The following is a 23,046-nucleotide window of genomic DNA, read 5'->3' on the forward strand; positions in this document are numbered from 1 at the left end:
TTGTCACTGCCTGCCCTGTAACCTTGTGTCCCTGTGCTGTGCAGCTATGATTCAATCCCCTGACACCAGCAGCCTGCCCACAAGCACAAGGTCTCACCCTGGCTTTCAACAGCCTAGGTGCTCCTTGCAGAGAGACCCCCACCAGCCCTTCCAGTCCCAAATTCATTCTCCCCCAGTTCTTAAGTACAAGATGCTCAGACTGTTCCCATCTGGTTCTTCACCCCTAAAGGCATGAAACCAGCTCCCAGTTATCAGTTCACTTTGGCCCCCACTCTCCACTCAATTTGCACACTAGAGACCCGCTTGGGGTAAAAATAAACAAAAGTTTTGTTTGTTAAAAAAACACAGGTTCAAAGATGAAATTGTAAAGTTGTGAAAACCTGTACAAGTTACATAGTAAATAAACATAGACACAACCTCCGACTTTACTCTTCCGTGTTAGATAAAATCCCTTTTCAAATACAAGTTACCTATTGCCCTAAAACAGTTTCTCCACATACCCTCTAGCTATAGAAGGGATCCAGCATTCATGGACAGCCTCCTGCCTAGATACTGTCCCTCAAGTTCTGGAAAAAAAACTTTAGGCCTGGTCTACACTGGAAAATTAGGTTGGTTTAACTACGTCGCTCAGGGGTGTGAAACATCTACGCCCCTGAGCGGCATAATTAAGCCGACCGAAGTTCCCATGTAGACAGCCCTAAGTTGGCAAAAGAATTCTTCTGTCAACCTAGCTACCACCTCTCGGGGAGGTGGATACCTATGCTGACAGGAGAACCATCCCGTCTGTGTAGGTGGCGTCTACACTGAAACACTACGGCTACAGAGCTGTGCCACTGTCGCCTTTTAAGTGTAGACGAGCCCTCAGTCTCAAGCCTGTTTTTAAAAGGTTTTTTTCCCTTTTATTTTCTCTCTGTCCATGATGACTCCTGCTTAGCCAGAGTGGGGAAATTCCTTCTTGGCTTGATAGCCAGGCTGTCTCTCTGCCTTCCCGTTATCGCTAATGGTCCATTGTTGCCTTTTTCTGGGCTGAAAAAAAAAAGCTGGTTTCATGTTAAAACACCTGGCTTGGGTGGTGCCCCTTTCTGCTTGACGGCTCACTGCCCTGCTGTGAGATGTAGTACAGCTTCTGAGCAGTTTTCTGTACACATAGAGTCATAACCTCATTCCGTGTACATATCTCATACTGGCCAGCAAGTTCAGGGCATGACGAGCTTTTGTGAAAGACCTTATTCGATAAATTTTGCGTACTGTATTATGCTGTAATTCAGTTGGTTTAACTGCTCATTTTGTGGGTTTAAACCTTCTCTTCTCCTCTTGGGGTGTCTGGATCCTGATCGTCACAGTAAATATTCACGGTCTTTGCACTACTCACATCAGAAAACTTTTGGTTAGCTCCTGCCTGAAGTTCTCGGAACAGGAGCCAGACACTGTTAGGACCTTTTCAGCTAATCCTCTCAGGTCCCTGAACATTGTCATGCTCTGGATCTGACATGTCAGTCTGGCCTGTCGGGTAGAGCTAACCTGCATCTCATGGTTATGTTGGGAAATATACCACATGGTAGGATAATACAGCAGATCTTGCAGGGCTGGTGAAAATGAATATGCCACCAGATCTGCCTCAATCAAAAGAACTGAGTCTGCGAACTGGAAGCCTGTAGGTCCGTAACTGAGGTACAGTTGGGCTCTGCATTGTCCATTGGACCTTTCCACCTGCCAGATATTGGCCCAAACGTCCCTAGGATCCACATTGCTGCTGAGCAAACTGACTAAAACCTGCTGCTCATGGAGATTGTTTGCTCTCTGGTAAATGCCCAGCATAGGAAAGTCAATATGGGACAGCTGGTGCAAGCTGGTTAGCTGGCACAGGCAGACAGTCGCGTGTACTGGCACAAAATCATTGGGCTCCGCAGCCCGCTCGCCTCTAGGGGCATTCCTTTGGGAATTCCGCCTTGGCTCTGGATCCTTGGCTGCACCCCAGGTGGTTGGCTGCTAAGCACAGCTCCTTGCATCTGCATTTGCTTCTTCCTTGAGCTGTAGACTCAAACATCACGTGTTCCCTGTTGTTGCAGGTATAAGTGCCTGAGTTAGTGGCGCAAATTCCAAATGTAACTCTGCTGTAAGTGCGTGGAAGAGGCAGGTACAGAATTCAGGCCTCTTGATTGCAAATTGTGTATCTTAATCATATGACCGTTCTTCCTCCCTAGACAGCATGTGAAAGGACTGCGGACATTTTGTGACTCTTTCAGCTAGGGATCATGATGTAAGGGCTATGAATTCTCAAGCGTCGGGTCACATGTTGGTTAATAGGCTGGTGGGTTGAGTCTGGCTGTGCAACTCAGGGCACAGGAACCTCAGGGGTGGAAAGTCTGCCCAGAATGGAGTTTAGAGGCACAAGATGGGGCCCGCATCATCCAGCTGTGACCCAAAAGTGGGTGGCGGTGGCTGGATGTAGTGTGACCAGGAGACATGTTGATTCAGTGCAGCCTGGGGGGCCTCCTCTGCTATCAGAGCTCCTAAGGGGCCCAAATTGTGACTTTAAACTGCTTTCTCCAGATAGACAGCATCCCCAGGAAGTTCAGTGCAGATGCCCCCTACCCTCCCTGCGAATGAATCCCCACCCCTTGTCTGCAGCTGCACCAGTGGGTACGGATTGAGCCCTCGGTCAGCACTAGTGGTGTGTGTGTGTGTGTGTGTGTGGTCTGGTTACGTGCATTGTGAGGTGGTTGTGTCTTCCTCTGAAGACCTGGGTTTAGCCATTGTTAGAGAGAGGGTACAAACAGGAGGGATCAATGGCCCTATGTCATATGGCAAGAAGTAAGGAAACCAGACTAAACTGACCAGTGCTTTGATCTGATCTGGTATCTTGATGGACCAATGGCTTGTGCTGCCAAATGAGAGCTCAGTCTGCCTCTGTCTTGGCTTTTATACTATGCTCTTTGCTGTAGTGTACAAGTGCCTATGGGGAAAGGCATCTATCCCAGGGCATACGCATGCATGTACACAGTAATGACTGGGGCAAAGTGTTGAGGTCCATTTGCCTGAATCCTGCTTCTTCATGTGATCCTTCACAGGCTGCCCCCCGGGCTCCGACGTCAAGCAGCTTTGACCTCCAGATGAAATTTGTTTGTGGCCAATGCTGGAGGAACGGGCAGGTGGTGGAGCCAGACAAGGACCTCAAGTATTGTAGTGCCAAAGCCCGCCACTGGTGAGTGTTCCTGCCCTCTCCTCTGTCTCCCCACCTAGCCTCAGTGCAGGATTTCCCCCCGCCATGTATTCATTCTCCAGTGCTTTATACAGGCTACTTTGAAATATCTGTGAGGGCTTCCATCCTGGCAGACTGTTCCCTTGAGGAGACTCTTCCACAGTTTAATAGACATCACCATTAGCAAACATTCTTTGAGTGCTTGCTTATGTCGATTCCATTCTAGGTGTGCACACACCCATGTGCACGGTTGTCGGATATGTTTGCCTTAGCAGTATCCGTAGGGTCGACTGTGGCGCCCCCTTGACTGCCGTGCTCATACGTCAGTATATCAAGTACCGCCAGCACTATGCCATCTGTTACTTTTTACTGCCAGGGGTGGTTAGTCAGAGCACCTTTCCTTGCATAGCAAGGGCTAGCAGTTTCATTTCTTCTGACTTCGAGCCTTAGGGCCTTGTAAATAGTTGTTTATAGTAGTTAGTGTTAAGTAGCTGTTAAATGTAGTTAGAAGTTAGAGTCCCAGAGGGGAATTTGCCCCAGGTGGGGCACGCCCCGGTTTCCAGGGTTTAAGCCCTGCATGGACTGTAACAGGCCTATGCCTTAAGTGACCCTCACAGCAGCTGCCTCAAGTGCTTGGAATCATGTGGAGGACAAGTGTCATATTTGTAAAAAAAAGAAAATTTGACCCAGGACTCCGAGCGGGATATTTGTTTCCGGGCTCTCCTCATGGAGGCTGCCCTTCGTCTGGTTTCCGAGCCGTCCCACCAAGAGTCACCTAGTACTCAGCCTCAGTGCACAGCACACCTCCGGCACTGCTTCCCGTCGCCGGTGCCCAAAAAGAAAACAAAAAAGCACGGCTCCCCGGCACCGGGCAAGAAGGGCCATGGGGCATCAAGCAAAGGACCCAGTTCGGGCCAACCAGTCGCTCCAGAGCCATGTGGACGCGCTTCCCGTTCAGGGCCCTTAGCCCCTTAAAGGAGCCACCACTGACTCCCGGGAGGGTTAGGGGACCTAAACTTCTGGCGGCATTGACGCTTTCCCAGCTCCCCCAGCACTGAGAGAGTAGAGGTCTCCTCCCGTGCCACAGGAAGTGGCAAAGGCTCCCTACAAGGGCAAGCCAGCCACTAAGACCCCTCCGGGGGTAGTGGAGCTCCACCAATCCCCCAAGACAAGGCAGCGCTCTCCATCTCTGCATCGCAGATCTATAGCATCGCACCCCAGATCCTCTGGGGCTCGCCCTCGGTCAGCGGCACTGCGATCACGGTCCCCACCATCTCAATGCTGATCACCTAGGGGGAGGCACCGGTCTCCATTCTACCTGCACTGTTCACCCTCCCGCCAGTCATTCTCTCGGCACACATCTTGGTTGCCTGCCCCGTGGGAGCACTCCCCGTCGCGATTCCAGTCCCCTTTATGCCGGCACCGGTCTCTCTTCCTCCTCTTCCCCACCCCCACCCCCCCACTCCAGGCACTGGTCTCTGGCGGCGACAGTCAGCAGGCAGACACAGGCGGTGATGGCCCTGCCGTGGTCACCGGAAGGGGATTGCTCTGGCATGGAAGGGCAGTTCAGCCCCTCACCAAGACCCCACCAGCGCGATTGGGCACCTGATGCTGTGTTGACATCTACAGCGCTGCCTTGGCAGTGTGGCCGGTGCAGTGACCTTATTAGAGTGCATGGGGCATGCTGGTAATGACAATGCCCCCTTCACATCGCTCATCTGCCACCACCTGGAGCAACAGCCGGCGGCACCGGGTTAGGTGCATGAGACCTGCTTGGAGGTCGGAGTAGAGGAGACGGCATCCACCCCAAAACCCCGCTCCTCCACGGGGGGATGATGCTCCGGAGCCTCCCCCAGCAGTACAGTTGTCGTCCTCAACCCTGGATGAGGCTGTCGCGGGACCCTTGAGGGCCAGCCCGCCAGACAGTTTTAGAAGAACACCAGGCCCTGCTTCAATGGGTGACCGAGAACTTGGCCCTAGAAGTGAAGGAGATGGCCAGGCAGGTGGACACCTTGTTCAGTGTCCTCTCAGCCTCTACCCCGGCATGTGTTGTACTTCCAGTGCATGATGGGGTCCTGAAAATTGCCAAGACTCTCTGGTAAATCCCGTCGTCCATCCCTCCCACTCCAAAAGGGCCTAAAAGAGGTACTTCATCCCAGCCAAAGGGTTCAAGTACCTTTTTATACCCATCCACTTCTGGGCTTGCTGGTTGTCTCTGTGGCCAACAAAAAGGACAAGCAGGGACACACCAGTTCAACTCCCAAAAATAGAGAGGCCAAAAGACTGGACCTTTTTGGGGAGAAAAATTTATTCAACAGCCAGCCTGCAATTCCACATGGTGAACCAACAGGCCCTCTCTGGCAGGTACAGTTTAAACTTGTGAGGACGGTCTCTTTTCGAAGCAGACTGATGCAAGCCTGCTTAGGTTAAAGGACACTTGGGCCACCCTTCGCTCACTGGGCATGCATATGCCGCAGTCTGCACGGAAGCAGTTCTGGCTGCACCCACTACCAAGGCCTTGGCAGCCTCTCCAGGGGTCTGCAAGGAGAAGGGATAGAGACACGAGCTTTCGTCATCGCCACCTGTGCAGCCCAGCCTGGCAAAGCATCCCAGGGCCAGAAATGCTCATTTTGAAGGTGCGCTCGAGAGCGACGCCCCAGTCAAATCCCCGCATCCACCTTGTTCTTTCCTTGATCATGTTCATCCCTACCGTTTGGTCACAGGTCACCTCGGACTGCGGGGTGCTGGACAGAGTATCTCAGGGCTGTACTCTGCAATTTTCTTGACCCTCCTGAAGGGCAGGGTGGTGCAGATCCTGACGGACAATACTGCCGTGATGTATTACATCAACAGGCAGGGTGGCACCGGGTCTTCGGCCCTTTGTCAAGAAGCTCTCCGCCTTCGGGATTTTTTTGTGTGCAGCATGATAGCGCACCAGCCCGGAACAAGGAACATCATAGCAGATCACCTTAGCAAGACTTTCTCATCTCACCACAAGTGGTTGCTCCATCTGGAGGCGGTCAGCATAATCTTCCAGAACAGAAAATGCCATGTGTTCTATTTGATCCGGGGGGAATAAACAGGGGCCCCCTATCGGACGCCTTTCTCATTCTGTGGTCGGGGGCGCTGATGTATGCCTTTCCACCTGTGCCGTTGATTCACAGGGTCCCTGTGAAGATCAAGTAAGACGGGGCGAGAATTATCCCAATAGCCCCTGCATGGCCTCACCAGCACTGGTTTGGCACATTGTTGAGCCTTTCGGTAGCCACCCTGCTGCCGCTGTCCCAGAACTACAGCGGCCTTTTGCACCTGAACCTAACAGCACTGCACTTGACCGCTTGGCTACCGCGTGGCTGAGCACAGACGAACGGGTGTGCTCCCCCTGTGTTCAGCAGGTCTTGCTGAGTAGCAGGAAACCCTCCACCAAAGTGACTTACCTGGCCAAGTGGAAAAGGTTTATGTGATGGGCCTCCGAACGGCGTATCTGAGCTGAGGAGGCCCCACGGCAGGAGATCCTGGATTATCTGCTGCACCTCAGACTCCAAGGGTTGTCCCTGTCATCGATCAAGTTCTACCCGGCTGCTATCTCGGCTTTCCATCCTCCGTTCCAAGGCAGGTCGCTCTTCGCTCATGCCATGATGGCATGGTTTTTGAAAGGTCTGGAGTGTGTCTACCCACGTGTCCAGGATCCCATCCCTCCCTGGGACCTGAATCTCATGCTGTTGAGGCATCTGGGGCCTCCCTTTGAACCTCTGGTTTCCTGCTTCTCTCTTGGAAGGTTTCGTTCCTGGTTGCGATAACGTCGGGCCCCCAGGGTGTCCAAGATCGGGGCGCTTACTTCAGAGCCGCCCTATACCGTCTTCTACAAGGATACAGTCCAGTTACGACCGCACCCAAGGTAGTTTCCGCCCAAGTTAGTTTCCCAGTTTCATACTGGCCAGGACCTATATTTACCCGTCTTCTTTCCAAAGCCTCGTACGTCAGATAGGGAGCACAGGCTACGCACTCTGGACATCAGGAGGGTGCTGGCCTTCTACACAGATAGAACGAAGCTGTTCCGTAACTCAGTGCAGTTGTTTGTTGCAGTGGCAGACCGAATGAAAGGTCACCCAGTGTCTACTCAGAACTTTTTGTCCTGGATCACGGCCTGCATCCACCACTGCTATGAACTGGCGAAGATGCTTCCACCAGTAATCGTGACGGCACACTCGACTAGGGTGCAAGCGTCGTCAGCGGCCTTCCTGGCACAGGTGCCAATCCAAGAGATCTGTAGGGCCGCTACCTGGTCATATGTCCACACGTTCACGTCTCAGTACGCTCTTACCCAGCAGGCTCGAGACAGCGCTGGCTTTGGCAGAGCAGTGCTGCAAGCTGCAAGACTGTGAGCTCCGAGCCCACCTCCACTGATGCTGCTTGTGAGACACCTACAATGGAATTGACGTGAGCAAGCACTCGAAGGAAAAACGGTCTCCTACCTTTTCGTAACTGTTGTTCTTCGAGATGTGTTGCTCCTGTCCATTCCATTACCCGCCTTCCTGCCCCTCTGTCGGAGGAGTTGGCAAGAAGGACCTGAGAGGGCATAGGGCTGGCAGTGCCTAATATACCGGCGCATGAGTGCAGCACTCAAGGGGGCGCTACAGCCAGCCCTAGGGATACCGCTAAGGCAAAAATCTTTGACGACTGTGCACGTGGGCGTGCGCACACCTGGAATGGAATGGACATGAGCAAAACATCTCCGAGAACAACAGTTGCGGAAAGGTAGGTAACTGTTGGGTTTTTTTTCTGCTGTCAGATTCTATTATTTTTCATTTGTATGCAGGGCCCTTTTTGGGCATGGCACTTTGCAGAGAGAGAAAAGACACAATCCCCTCTCTAGGAGCTTACACAGTCCCCACTCTAGGAGCCCACTTTCCCTTTGTTCAGTTCATCCCATTTCTCCTAGCTATACTCAGCTGGAGCACCCAAAACAATTCATCTCCAAACTTGTTTCCAGACGTCTGCTGTTTGTAGGTGGCAATCCTATCGCTATTGGTTATACTTTTAGCCATGGTATGTACTTTGATCATTTTTGTTGCATTTCTCTGCCTTGGTCTGTGAATGTGGTGCTCTAGAAGAGGTCTCCTCAGTGCTACATAGAGAGGGACTGTCACCTTCCCTTCCTGGGATGTCATTTCTCTGACTGTGGTCTATTGGCCTGGATTTTTTTTGCCACAATACCCTCTTCTGATTCTTTTGTACGGCATTGTGGAAGAGTGATTTGCCTAACTGTAGGATCTTGTTCACAGTGCAGTGTCTGTGTGTAAGGATGTTCTACAGCATCTCTCACCCTGAGGGGTCCCGAAGTGGTGTTTTGTTTTTTGTTTGTTTTTTACAGACTGTATAGATCAGGACCGGTTCAGCCACCCCTGGGGATGGAGTGCTGCAGATGTTCAGCAGTTCACAAGAGTGGGTTGTGGGGGGGGGGAGGAAAGGGTCCCTTTGGCTCACCCTGGAGAGCTACAGTCTGTTCTTCTGGTGCGTCTGCTGTAGTTACCTGTAGCACATGCGCACACAGGCGTCCCAGTCCAGCTACCAACCAGTGCAAGGGGCAGGCTGAGTGACGGTCCTGGTGTGGTGATGGGATATTTTAAACCCCCTTTGCTTCCCCTCCTGCCTTTTTGTTTTAATTCCCCCTCCCCCATTTCCTAGCTGGACAAAGGAGCGTCGCGTCCTGCTGGTGATGTCCAAAGCAAAGAGGAAGTGGGTATCTGTCCGACCGCTGCCTTCCATCCGCAACTTCCCACAGCAATATGATGTAAGCCCTGTACCCCTTTGTGGCTCCAGAATCCTCTCCCTTCCTATTGCAACACTGCACGCACCAAGCATGGAGCCAGTGCTTCGATGCTCCGAGGGCGCGTGCTTTGTAAATGGTCGGGTGGGTAGGTAGACGTGGACTCGGGTGGAAAGCAAAGACCAGCTGAAAGCCAAGAGAAATCAGTTCCATCTCAGCCAGCTCCGTGTCATGGTATGAAAGGACCCTTGCAGCAAGGTTTTTGACACTGCTCTTTACACCGTCACCACCTATAGGACTGGCCGGCTCAGGGGATGGGATCTAGCCCTTCACCTCAGGTCACACCTTTCCAGACCAGGTCACAGGTGGGGCAGTAGGCATGGGATAAGCTTATGTTGTCCCTGCTTTTGCTGTTCCTGTTCTGCTGGTAAAGAGAGCACTAGCCTTCTAGGCTTCCAATCTAGCCACTTCCACCAGTTTTTACAGATCTCTTGAAAGGTGATTTGAAAACTGATATGTTTAAAAAAAACAAACAAAAAAAACCCTCACACCCTAAATTAAAACCCCAGAGCTATGTGAAAAGCTGTAAAGCCCAATCCCAGCTCAGCATGTGATGGGAGGTGGGATAGTGCCCTTCTCCTTTCTGCCTCAGAGAGCTCCCCTCCCCTCAATTAAGAGGTGTCTGGCATGTCTTAATCTAGAGCTATAGGGGAGCCCATGTGAAAATGCTGGGGATCCCTTTCTGCTCACAGCCAGGGTAGCTATAAAGCATCTGTGACCTCTGTCAGTTGGATCATTCAGCTGCTTGAGTGTGTTCCGTTGCCTCGCAATGAAAGATTTCCATGTGCTGCCATGGCAGTCACAGGCAGTGCCTGGGGGAGTGGGAGTTTCTTCCTGGAGTGGCTGCTGACTTCTGGGAAACTGTCCTGGGTTTTTCAGTCTGTTCCTAATCAGATTTTTGTGTCTCTCCCCTCTCAGCCCAAAGCCAAAATCATGTATGTGTGCTGGAGGTGGGAGGGGGTGATAGGTCAGACTAAGTTGCTGTTGAGATGTCACCCAGGAGAGATCCCAGCTGTGGGGTAGGGAGAGGGGAAGGGTGTGGACTCGCAGCATAGCTGACTTGGTTTTGTTTGTTTTTAAGATTCCTCGTAGTGCAAAAGGAGGCATGAGTGCTATGGGAAATGGGAGCCGGTGTCTGGCAGAAGAAGTAGCCCTTTGTTTTCTCCATCGTGCCTCCATTAAAGAGCCTGTGACAGGCACTGCCAGGAGGAGGCTAAGGCCTGCCTGTCACGGGGTTCAGCGGGGCTTTAAGAGGAAGGGGGGTGTGCCCATGGGAGAGCTGCAGAAGGAGGGACCCCTGGGCGGGGGCAGCACATGTGCTCTAGGGTGACAGCTTTTGTTTTGTGAGTCTGTGTCCTGAGAGAAGAACCTGACAAGAGCCTTGGGCCTGGCTCTGAATTCTTCCTGAGCTTGTGAGGGAATCATTGACCTGCGGCCCCAAACGCCGCCGCTGGCACTGATGTTACTGGAGAGTCTGCGGGGCTTTTCCTCTCTTTCCTGTGCGGGTGGACACGTGTGGTTAGTGTTTGTGGAAAAGGAGCCACGTTGGCTGTTGCTGGGGAGTGAACCCGTTGGTTTGTTTCCACAATAGGTAGTGCATGGGCAGCAAGAGTGCAAGCTTCCCACCCCGGCCCTGCTGCGCGCTCTCTCTCTCGCTTCCAAGGGGCGAGAGAATGGTTATGTCTCCAGTGACGCCTTCAGTCCCTGGCCCTGCTGCTGAGGCTGCAACAAGGGGGTCGGTGTGTTAACTGCGGGGGTGGTTTTTGCAAGGTAGACGGTTCGGCGGGGGGGCTGCAGTGTCAAAAACCTCTGCGGTCAGGTGCTTCCGAAAGGCAGTTTCCCTTCTTCATACCATGCCTTGCTCATTTCATGTGGGGCCACGTTGCAGCTTCCCAGTGGGTAACAATTAGGTGTCACTGCTGATCTGGGCTGGATTGCAGCCATCAGCTTAGTCAGGGCTAGCTTGACAGTTTTCAGGGGCTAAGCTGCTGAAATGGGGGGAAACCCAGCCGTAATTCCAGCCCGGTTGCTGGAAGAGGAGAGGGGATCTGGAGGGGACCCGTTTCCTGGCGCTGAATCGGGAGATACGGTCAGCTGGTGATTTGCGAAGGAGACAGGGCCCCAAACAGCTGCTTGCTTTGGCTGTGCATAAGGACAGCCGTGAATGGAGAGGAAAGGCTCTATATGCCACCCGCTGTTCGCTGAGCCCTCCGGACTCTCCTTGGCAGGACTGTTTACAGGGGGAAAGGGAGCGAGTGTGTTACTAGCAATGGGTGGGCTGGAAGTATGCAGGGAAAGCTTTGCTGTTCCTAGTAGAGTTTTGTCATTGGGAACTTTTGCTCTGAATCCAAACTCACCTTGGGTATCGCTCCACTTCCCTCTGAAAGCCTCTCCATCTCTTAAAGACCTCCATCCATCAGGCTGGAGAGGACATGAGTGAGAGTCCCCTTAAGTTGCTTTCCACCACCTCACCTGGCTCCATGAGTAACCTTATCTGTAAGCGGGCCAGCCATGGGCTTGGTGGATAGGTAGTGAGAGGAAAGTCACTGAACTCAAGCCTCCTGTACGTTTATACAAAGATCTCGTCCCCCAAAGTCTTACGGGACCCAGGGAGAAAAGGCACGAGTGATCAGCATCACCTGCTCAGTGCCTCTGCTGGTTGGTCTGCCCCTTTCTCTTCTGCCTCCCTAACCAGAAGGGTCTGGGTGGGGGGGGCTGTGTTTTCTTTTCTGTCTCTTGACAGCTGTGTATCCATGCACAAAATGGCAGGAAGTGCCAGTATGTTGGGAACTGCTCCTTTGCCCACAGCCCTGAGGAGAGAGACATGTGGACCTTCATGAAAGAAAATAAAAGTGAGTGGTGAGCTGAGGGCAGGAATGGGGACGCTGAAGAGCACAGGGTATGTTACGCCCCTTCTCCCCGGCGTCCCAGAGCTGGAAAGGATGTCGCACACCCCCGCCTTTCCAGCAAGAGGGTGAAATTACTCTGAAAAATGAGACTCTCAGAGCGTGAGCTAGAGCTATTCAAACGACAGCCACGCACAGCTGCGCAATCACCCTTCTGCCAGCGCATCCAAGTCCCGCACCTGGTGCTATTCCATTCTCGCCTGCATGCTCCACAGCTTTGCTCTTCCTCTGCTAGTCTAGCCCTGGCTCCATACACCTCACTCCTGACCTCTGCCCCTGTCCTTGCCTCTCCCCTTGTTCTGCTAATGTCCCTCACGCCTAGGCTGCAGCATTCCCTGCTGATTGTGTGAAAGATCGTACACAGGTGTGTGAACTTTGTGTCCTGAATGAGGATGCTGTTGGGCAGTGCCCCTTACAAACAAGCTTGTCCTCACTTGTTAATAGTTCTTGGAAATGTAGGTGGTCACCATGCCCCATGGTCTTGGCCAAAATTTCTCCTTCTACCCTTGCCACCTCACTGTCCCGCCAGTTGAGTTGTAGAGCTGGCCAAAATGCTTTACCTAATGGCAATTTTGCTAAAAAATGCATTTTTGGGGGGTTCCAAAACTATTCAAAAATGTGGGTCAAATTTGGTGAATAGTTTTGGCCAAAAAAGAATGATCCCCCTCTCCGCCCCCATGTCAGTGTTTGGATACTTTGTTTCCGAAGAAAATGTCTATTTGAATTAATATTTTGTTTAAAAAATCACAACATTTGAAACCCAAATACGCTACTTTTTTTTGTTGCATCTCCTGCTTTGTTGCAGCAGGAGGTGAGCTACCCAGTGAGAGGGACCAGGCTCGGGTCTGATCTGGCACCTCCTTGTGGGTGTGAAGTCCAGAGCGATCGCTAACTCTTTGCCCTCCTTCCTTCTCTCTCAATATTTATAAAAGCTGCCATCACAGTACCCTGTGAGTTTCAGAACTCGCATCTGCCTCCCTCCCCCAGACCAAGGGAAAGAGATTTCCCTACCCAGCCTCTCACCTGAGGAGGTAACCGCACCTCAGAAGGAGTGTCTGTAACTGAAGGGAGGGTGCACACTCAACACCAGATCTGTACAGGTCCCTTGTTCTGAGTGTGTCCATAGTGGGTGGGTAGGTGAGTTGCCTGGCTGATCTGGCTGATTCCCTCCTCACAGTATTGGATATGCAGCAGACCTATGACATGTGGCTAAAGAAACACAACCCTGGGAAGCCAGGAGAGGGGACACCACTCACGTCGCGGGAAGGAGAGAAGCAGATCCAGATGCCCACTGACTATGCTGACATCATGGTAATACCTCTCCTCCCTCTCTCCTGTGCATCCCTGCAGGAGTCTCTTGAGAGGAGGCTGTGCTAACTGGAAATCCAGCAGGGTTGGAACGCTCCCTTGGGGAAAAGCCTGTGATCTTTGCCAGCTAGGAGGAGGGCAGCCGGGGTAGCAGTGATGAGGCAGGAGGCCATAGGCCCGGGTCAGCAAGGCTGCTCCAGGACTTTTCTGTCCGTTAAACATGTTTTTATCCAAGAAGTCAGCTGAAACTGTATCTTACGCATGAACTCCTGCTTCCTTGGCCCCCGCCTTCCACCCAGGCTCCCACCCTTCCCTGGGGCCCTGGAATGGCAAAGCCCCACGGTTGGCCGTTTTGAAAATAGTTGGTTGGGGGTGAGAGATCTGTGGGAGTGTAACTGGCCCACCAATGGGTGGGAAGAGAAGTAGGGGGAGAGTGCATAGGCAGCATACTAATGTGTGGCAGAGGAGAGGTATGGGGAAGGGGGATGGGCAGGCCACTAAGGTCTGGAGAAACCATATCTAATTGCTCAACAATCCCTCCTATGGCTGTTTATAGGGAGCGATACTGGTGGGCTCAGACAAAGAGACTAGTCCTGTCTCCTGTGGCCAGCAGTTTGATGTTCCCAACACTGATGTGTCAGGAGAGGGAGGGAGGTGCTGGGTGGGGTGGGGAGACCCTTGATGCTCTGGCGGAGAGGGGACATCCCTTCCTCTCCACTCCCCAGCGCCGGGCAGGTCAGGGTGGGCACCGCTAACGGGCTGCTCGGTCTGTGCTGGTTAGATGGGATACCACTGCTGGCTGTGTGGGAAGAACAGCAACAGCAAGAAGCAATGGCAGCAGCACATCCAGTCGGAGAAGCATAAGGAGAAGGTCTTCACCTCCGACAACGACTCGAGCTGCTGGAACTACCGCTTCCCCATGGGTGAATTCCGGCTCTGTGACAGGTACCGCGTGCGCCACGCCCCCGTTCCACACGGGGGGCCGCTGCCGGTGAAAGGAGAGCAGACCTGGTACTGAGTCGCTCTGCTCCTAAATGGGGAGCCCCAAGGAACTGCAGCTCGCAGAAGTTCTGGGGAGGTCGAAAAGTGGGAGATGTTATTGAAGAGGTGGGCAAACTACAGCTTGCCGGACCGTCCTGCCTAGCCCCTCCCCTGCTGTCCCTCCTCCCCCACAGCCTCAGCTTGCCTGCCACCAGCGCTCCGGCAGGGCAGCACGGCTGCCAGTCCTGCTGCTGCTCTGAGTGGCATGGTAAGGGGGCAGGGAGCGGGGAAGTTTGATAGGGGTGGGGTCCCGGCGGGGGCAGTGGTCAAGGGACAAGGAGCAGGGGGGTTTGGATGGGTCGGGAGTTCTGAGGGGGGCAGTCAGGGGGCAGGAAGTGGGAGGGGGCAGATGGGGGCGGGGACCAGGCTGTTTGTGGGGCATAGCCTTCCCTACCCGGCCCTCCATACAGTTTTGGAACCCCGATGTGGCCCTCAGGCCAAAAAGTGTGCCCACCCTTGCATTATTGGGAACACACTCCCTTCCCGCACCTAAAAGTGATAAACTACAAAACTAAAAGGCACGAGTGATGCTTCTCCAGGCTCACAGTCTGTTTATATTTTGGGAAATGAAAGAACCTTTAACCCAACAGCCATGCCACCCATGACTATGGTGACATCAGCTCTCACAAGCTAATCAGAGCCTGGCTAGGTCCTTGCTTGTCTGAGACATCTCTTTGGGAAACCCAGCTGCTTCAGTAAGTGGGTTTAGTGTCTCACTAGAGTGCCCCTCTCTCTTTTGTCCATGCCTCAAGATGGTGACCGGAGGCACTGTGCCGCTGGAGGTGAAATAGAAAACTGGGGTCCTGGTCACTCGTGTCTGTTTAAAGATCCCTTGGCGTTTTTTTCAAGAGTAGGGCTGTTCAACCCTAAATATTAGCCCAGTTCTAACTTGTCATTTCATTCTGCAGCCCTAAATCCCCTTCTAGTCTCAGTTGGGTATGGATACATCACTTCTTGGCCAAACCTGTTATTGCTATACTCTCTTAAACAACCTCCAGGCTTCACCCCGGAGGTGGTGCTACATGTCTTCAGTCAGAGAATGAGCCCGATACAGGGAGAGAGTTTGTAAAGTGCTTTAGAATCCAGCACAATGTTAATGCTAGAGAAATGGATCAACCCTTTAAACCTTTCCCCATTAAAAAAAATAGTCCAGTGAGTTGTGTTTCTCTCCTGGCAGGTTCCAGAAGACCAAGGCCTGCCCTGAGGGGGAGAAATGTTGCTTTGCTCATGGCCAGGACGAACTGACAGAGTGGCTGGATCGGCGGGAGGTGCTGAAGCAGAAACTGGCCAAAGCTCGCAAGGACATGCTGCTGTGCCCCAGGGATGACGACTTCGGCAAATACAACTTCCTATTGCGGGACGGTGTATAGTTGGGGGGTGGTTTTTATCATTTGACTGGAGAAGCAGAAGCAAGTTTTCAAAGAGTGAGACTGTGGCAAGGCAACTGAGATACATGTCTCACAAGGAGAACTTTATTTTTTCCTTTTGTCTCAAGATTACCAATATGATTTTCCGGTGGTGAATGAAATTGTGACCCGATTCCTCTGTGGCCAGTGAATGCCGTGCTCATAAAGTTTATTTTCTATCTTCTCTTTTCTTTCCTTATTCTCTCCCCACCTTCTTCTTTTTTTCTTTTTTCTTTTTTTAATTGAAAGGAATGAACACAGTTGGGCATGAAAGAGAGAAAATCCTTTCGTTTTAATTCCCCACCTCTAGACTCTTAAGAGTAGCTGGGAGGTTTTTTGGGACAATGCAGTGTCATGAATGCATCTGAGAGGGGGAGCCGAGATTGGGGAAAGGGTTACTGGAGCATATGTGTCTGCAGTCTTCTGTGCTCATTCTCCTCAGTATGATGGAGAAAATTCCTCTTCTCTTTCACACTCTCCTGAAAGAACAATATAAAAAACAATTATAGCTGAGATGCAGGTGAGGAAAGCCTTTAAGTCCATGTGATTTAAAAGGGTGGTTTTAAAACTCCTGGCCTGTTAGCTGCTGTGGATGACCGCAAAGGAGCAAAATTACATCCCAAGTCTTCCCCTGAGGCACACGACAACTGAGGAGGGTAACAGCTGTCTAGCCCCCACATACATGGATGCAAGGAGCATAGCTGAGAAAACAAGCAGGGTGCTTTTTGCAGAAGGGGCAGTTTGAAAGTGATCATGGATGACTTTTTTGATATTACTATTGATTGTGCCCAAAAACAAACTAGTAATGGGTCATTTGATGTCTTTCTCATGGACAGAAGAGTGCAGGGTTTTTTTTTGTTTTTTTTTTAAAAACTAGTGTGATTATGTAAGTAAGACCTGAGTCTGCCCACAGGATATAGCTAATACTGTGGTGCTGTTGTCATCTGTGTGCTCTGGGCCTTGGGATCAGCCAGAAAAAACAAAGTAACAGAAAAGGAGCTTGTATTTTTATTTGTCAGCAGTGTAAAGTCAGTCAGCTTCTGCTTCGGGGATTACGTCTTTAAATAGTCTACATACTTGGTTACTTGGATATGGGTTTTGTCTGTAGAGGCTGAATGTGCTGTCAGAGGAAGTGGGCATAAATCGATTTAAAGGACACTATCAAGTAGCATAGGCCCAAAATTCAGAGTTTGTGTTTGACAAAGAACGCGTTTGGAAATGATTTCACAATTGAAATGAATACAGTGTGGTTGTTGGAGGGGCTTGAAACTTTCTCTTGCAGTGTTGCAAAATCAAGCTCAATAGCATTTGACTAGTGTGTGGGAACCAGAAAACAAAGCTAACTAGAAATGGAAGACCAAACCGACCAGGATAGTTTGGAGCTGAGTGAAGTGCAAAACACAAACCAATAGCGTGCTGAAGAGACCAATTTTAAAGGTTCTTTTAGATTATTAAACTGAAGCCAGTTATTAATGCAAGTGAGGAGAATGTTTGTTTGTTTGTTTGTTTGTTCTTAGAATGTGATTTTACTTTGACTGTGTGTCCCCTTGCAGTCTCCCCTCCGCTCCCCCAAAAGAAAAAGGAAATGAATTCTTCCTGTATCCATTGTCAGACAGAGGCCAAAATGTTCAACAACCGTCTGGAAGAGAAGAGGAAGATCATATTTGTAATATGAGGGTCCCTCAGGGTAAATAGAAACACAACCACCTAGACGCAGTGTCCCCATCAGGTTACACCTTGCTTTTTTGGTGGGGAATGTTCAGCAGTAGGAAGTGTGCTTTTCTGATTGTGGTTTTTTTAAATCATTACGAACATTGCATTTAAACTGGCTTCTAAGCTTTTGTGCCTCCCTCCCCTCACTAGACTGCCGGTGCTGCAAGTAAGGTCATTTTTCAGCAAACTGGCCCCTCCCAGCAGGAAGAATAGAGGAGTGCCTCTTTGTCATGGGAACATTCAGGCACGCAGGGGATACAGGAGCCTCTGATAGAATCACCCCGCCTCATGGCACAAGAAAGGGAACAGCTGTCAGGTCCGCTGCTGGTATTGTGCTGACTTTCATTTTGAATTAGGTCAGCTCTAGGGGGAGCAGCTGATACTCAGAGGGTATGTCTACACTGAAAATGCTACTGGGGCAAAGCTGCAGCTGCACCGCTGTAGCATGTCAGTGTAGACACTCCTACACTGACAGGAGCAGTTCTCCCATTGGCGTTGATAACCCACCGCCCTGAGAAGGGAGAGCTAGGACAATGGAAGAATTCTTCTGTCACCCTAGCATTGTCTACACCGGGGGTTAGCTTGGCATAGTTGCGTTTCTCAGGGGTGCGGAATTTTCACGCCCCGAGAGTTGTAGCTGTACGGCTGTATGTTCCCAGTGTAGACCAGCCCGTAGACTGTGTCCACTGTAAGCGAAGCTAGTGTTGCCAAATGAAGTGACCCAGCTGAATGCTGTTCCTGTCAGAGCAGGTACCATTCTCCGTTGAGCCCAGCTGAAGGGATTCATCAGCGCATGTGGCATGCGTGGCTCCAGAGGGAAGATCCATGATGTGGCCCAGCACTTGCCGTCTGTCAGCAGGTTGGCGGGGTGACCCCACATCATTTGGGTGGGATGGGATTGATGCAGGGTTATGTTAAGAAGATGGCAGAGACTGTCCATAGTGCATGCTATACCACCTGCACTCTTGCCTTGTTAATTTGAGGGGTGGTGATAGGACGTCTCGCTGGATTTTATATCTCCAATACTGGTATGATCTAAATTATGTTAAAACAAGCCAGCTCAAACGGATTGGCCAAACTGGGGTGCGGAGTAGAGTCTCAGATATAACTCCACTGAGGTCATGATCTCAGTATTTATAATGGCAATAATGAGCTTATGCCAACACCCCAGAGTTTCTCTGGGGGTCAGCTTTGTGCCTCATCCTGGTTCACCTGTAACTGGGGAGTGGGTGTGCTGACATCTTCCCCCTTTGTCCTGAGCCTCCCTACCCCTCACTCTGATTACAGTTTAATACAGTGTGCATGTGTGTACATAATTTGATACAGCACCATCAGCTCAAGAACAAACAGTTCCACCTTCTTAAAGCAATGTGTGTGTAGTTTTTTTGGTTTTGTTTTCTTTGTAGGGTCTCATGAGATTGTTTTGCCTGTGAGAAGTCTGAGCCCTCCAGTGCTGTATGGACAATAAATAAAACATGGCTGTATTTTGCATGGTGGTTAAGCAGCAATGGGTCCCCTTTTCTTCACCCTGCCTCTGAGAACACGTGTCCCTAGACAAGAGATATTAGGTAGGGAGTAATATGTGGGAGTTACTGAATTGGCACCTGGCATCTTTATACAGACCTAACTCTGGACGTACACAACTCATAGGCAGCTGGCTTAGCTCTTGCATAGTGATTAGAGCCTCGGGGTATTAATGAGACCTGGGGACTGGTCTTTCCAGCCACTGCTGTTAAGTCACTGGGTCCCCTGGACAAGCCGCTAGCCCCTCAATGCTTCAGTTTTCCCTTTTGCCAAATTGCGATAACGATATGAGGCTTAATTCATTAGTATGTGTACAGTTCTTTGGGATCCTTGCCTGGAAGTGGCATTTGAAGCACAAAGATTGAGTATGTATTCGTTGTTTATGATAGAGAGGTGGGAGAAGGGAGGATACTTTTTCTCGCATGCACGCATGCCTCAAGGAGACAGCAGAGCAGCTGGAAAGATCCTTGCTCCACTGATCCCAATCCCAAGTTTTATTGGATGCCCATGGTTTTTGAACAGGCTGATGCTGTATTTGTTTCCACTGATCAACGGTGAGGTGTGACTTCTGTTCAGATTTGAAACTGGGCACCTCATCTCCTAGTACGTACATTTCATTGTCTCAAGTACTGAAATTGTAAAGGCTAGATGGCAAGGGAGAGGGATGCTTGTCTTCTATTTTGCCAAGTATAGTCATAATGTATAGAATTGCTGAGACACTGGATTAAGCAAAGTAACAGGAACCCAACTGCTGCTAAATGAGCTAATTCAGCCTTCCCTTCACACACCCCTTTTTGTAGCGGTCTAATCCCTGCTTTACCAACGCATGCTCAGCCGGTCACTCCCTCTGCAGAATTTACCAAAAAAGTGATCTTCGCACCAGTGCGTAGGCTTGTACCATGTTCGCTGGAGTGGCAGCAGGCACATGTGCAGGGGAGAAGAGAGGAAAAATTAATCAAGGGGGGAAGAAATGCTTGTTTTTTATTTTAAAAACAAATCTGCATTTACAGTGTAATTGTCACATTTGCTGTGCCGTGATTTAAGAGTTGATCATTTGTTTAGATTATGGAGCGGGGTGATGCCCCCCCTTCTCTTTAATCAAAATAACTGCTCTGCACCCACTCTTCTCCAGACTGATAGTGTTGGCTGGGGAGGGGGGGCACAGGGGTTGGGGATGCTCATGGGCACTGCGTATCTATTTTTGTTTTCCCAGATATGATAACCTGATCTGTGGTGTTGCAGTATTTTGTCACAGACTTGTTTTAGTGTGTATATATGTGACCCCTGTGAAGCATATATACACAGGTATTAAATATATCGCTCTATATAATATTATATATGTGTGTGGTATCGAAGGAATCTTTTTTAATGAGGGTAAGGGAAAAGGACTCAATCCAGGAAATGCAGCATCTCCTGTTTCAATTTGAAGGCTCCCCCCCCCCACCCTCAGCTGGGGTGGCAGAAAGGAGGAGGAAGGGAGGAGTTCAGGTATAAGGTTCAAGCTGGGACAGGTTTTCCTGATCACACCTCTGAAAACCCTCCGGTGATGACCTTCCTACCCCACCCTAGTGAAAGAACATTCAGGTGCTTAGCTAATGAGTAAAAGTTATGATTAAAAGCTTTGCTTATATGTATGTAAAGGGCAGGAGACTCCAGATCTGACCCCTCGTTTTATTTTGCTTAGCTTTTTTCAGTGTGATATTTCATCTCACCAAAAATACTCAGCACTATCAGCTGTACGATAATTAAACCATAAGCTCCAGTGTTCGAAAAGAACCCGACAACGAACCAGTATGCTCAGCACAGCACTCACTCCTCCTACAATAACAGTCTTGCCTGTGCTATGTGGGGGCTAAGGGGAGGATTTTCAGCAAGAAAACAAATCTGAGGGCTAACGTTAAGAAAAATATCTTGCCCCTTTATTTATAAAAACCAACACACACACCAGGCTTTGATTTAGTTCAGCTTGTTAAGTGCTGAGGGATATAATACAAATCCTTCTCCCAATCCTTTAAGTGAAGGGAGGGATTTGTGAAGTTGGTGTCAGAGGTAACCAAATGTTTGAAGCAAAAAACAACAAATCCGCTCATATGAACAGTGCGTCAGAAATGGATGTGCTCTTGGCACGTGAAAGGGGAAAATAGCAAAGGGGTTGCTGCAGTTCTAAGCTGGATAGTAATAAGATGGAGTCCTTTAAAATGTCTTTGTATTAATGTAATTTAAGAATACCACGCTTTACTATTAAAGAAAACCTTAGTACCTTTCATAAGGTCTAGTACCAAGATAATAATGTAGATGTTTTAACAATTTTGTTTTTGTTCTTAAAACAAACTTGCTTCTTTTAGCCTTTGTAATAGAAAATAAAAGTGTGCACTTTAAACCCTCTCCAGATGACTTGTGTGTCTGTGTTGCAAAGAGCTTGGTGAAAGGCCTTATCTGGGCCTCAAGGCCTGCTTGATAAATGACATCGCTGCTCCAGGAAGAGAGTGGTGTGGGAGGGGAGAGCGTATGGGATTGAAGGACACCTGGTGTGGTTTTATATCCAAGTAATCCACTAGTCTTAAGCTACTAGCAATGAATGATTATTAACAGTCTTTCTTAGAGACATAGCTAACGTATATACAGAGCATCTGAACTCAGGCCAATCTATCATTTTTAACGTGAGAAACAGCCTTCTCTAGGAGTCACTCCCACACCCTGAAAATTCTATTCAGTCTCTTAAATCCACATTAACACCACATCTGTGTTCTAGTTTTTTAATACAAATCTATTCATATCAAAATTGTCTTAACAGATCTTCTTTGAGGCAGTGGCTGTCTAAATTCTATATTTGCTGTATTAATGAAGTTGCTCTTATTATTGAGAGGAATGAGGTCATTTTCTTCCTGCTCTTGGTACTGTACTACCTCATTTCTTCTTTCAACTAAGTCTGGTCTGTAGGTAACAACTGCAATGTCTCTGATTTCGCCTATACACTTGACCATTATTAGTCATGACATCATAAAACTGAGGTGCTACCTCTTTTGTTACAATGGCTTTCTGAGCCCAGTGTCTACCAATATAGACACACACTCTATCATTCCGTTTCTAATAAGGTAGTTTATGCAATCTTGTATCATAATGAATCTTTTGATACAAACTCGACCGTTTATACTTATTCTTTTCTTTATATCCTTTTTTAAACAAACGTAGGTAATCTGTTTCTGTTAAACAACAAATGTGCAGGTGATAAACCTTGTAATGGTGATGTTCTGTAATTTAATAATGCCAAATATAAATCAGTGTTTGTTTCTTCACCTTTTTTGTTAATAATCTTTTTACTATTAACACCAATTTTCACTAGCCCATTAGATTATGGGTAACCTGGACTTGATGTAATATGTTTGAAATGATATGCTATGGCAAAGCTTTTCAACTCTTGACTCTGAAACTAAGGTCCATTATCAGTTGTTACTATATTGGGAATGCCATACCTTGCAAAAATTTTTCATTTTATTAATGACTTGTTTGGCATGTTTTCCAGTATAGATATATTTAGGAAAATGCAAGTAATCAAGAACTATAACATGCAGGTCTTTTATATTCAAATAGATCTAAACCTACTTTAGATCAAGGTCTTGAATTTTCATGAATAAATGTCAGGTTTTCTAGACTGAGCATTTCTACATCTTTTTACAAATGTCACATTCTTGTATATAATGCTCTGTTTTGGTTCATTTGTCGCCAATACAGAACCTCTCTTGCTCTGTTTACATTTTTCTATGCCTAACTGTCCCTCCTGTGTGTGTTTCAACATCTCTGCTGTTAACCCTAAAGGGAATTACTACTATTACCTTTAAACAGAATTCCTTCAATTACTGGTAAACCTTGAATAAATTGATTATATGGCTTCAGTATCATTTTATTAGTATTATTAGCTTTCCAATAGCTGTAATAATCCTTTATAAATTCTCATTCTGTCTAGTTGCTTGTACAATTTCTTCCCAGACTGTGTGACAGAATATGCTCCTGCGTTCATGCATGTACCCTACATGCTATTGTAATAATGTTTGTACAAGATATGCCTTGTGTGGTATTTAAAAAAAACTCAATTTGTTGATCAATAATGTCATGGCA

General features: G+C 49.1%; 1 protein-coding gene across 4 annotated transcripts in view; it reads left to right on the forward strand.

Moving 5' to 3' along the window:
• Positions 1-21,315, forward strand: part of ZC3H7B (zinc finger CCCH-type containing 7B) — a 66,168-nt gene extending 44,853 nt beyond the window's left edge. For all 4 annotated transcript variants that reach the window (XM_084645861.1, XM_084645863.1, XM_084645862.1 and 1 more), the window contains 6 exons: positions 3,072-3,205; positions 8,891-8,996; positions 11,776-11,884; positions 13,116-13,249; positions 14,028-14,191; positions 15,465-21,315. In XM_084645861.1, the coding sequence (XP_084501987.1) occupies positions 3,072-3,205; positions 8,891-8,996; positions 11,776-11,884; positions 13,116-13,249; positions 14,028-14,191; positions 15,465-15,657 (840 nt within the window). In that variant the 3' untranslated portion in view covers positions 15,658-21,315. The remainder of the gene's footprint in view (positions 1-3,071; positions 3,206-8,890; positions 8,997-11,775; positions 11,885-13,115; positions 13,250-14,027; positions 14,192-15,464) is intronic.
• Positions 21,316-23,046: the final 1,731 nt, after the last annotated feature.

The sequence above is a fragment of the Lepidochelys olivacea genome (genome assembly GCF_965140295.1).
Source record: "Lepidochelys olivacea isolate rLepOli2 genome assembly, chromosome: 1".
In the NCBI taxonomy this organism is placed as follows: Eukaryota; Metazoa; Chordata; order Testudines; family Cheloniidae; genus Lepidochelys; species Lepidochelys olivacea.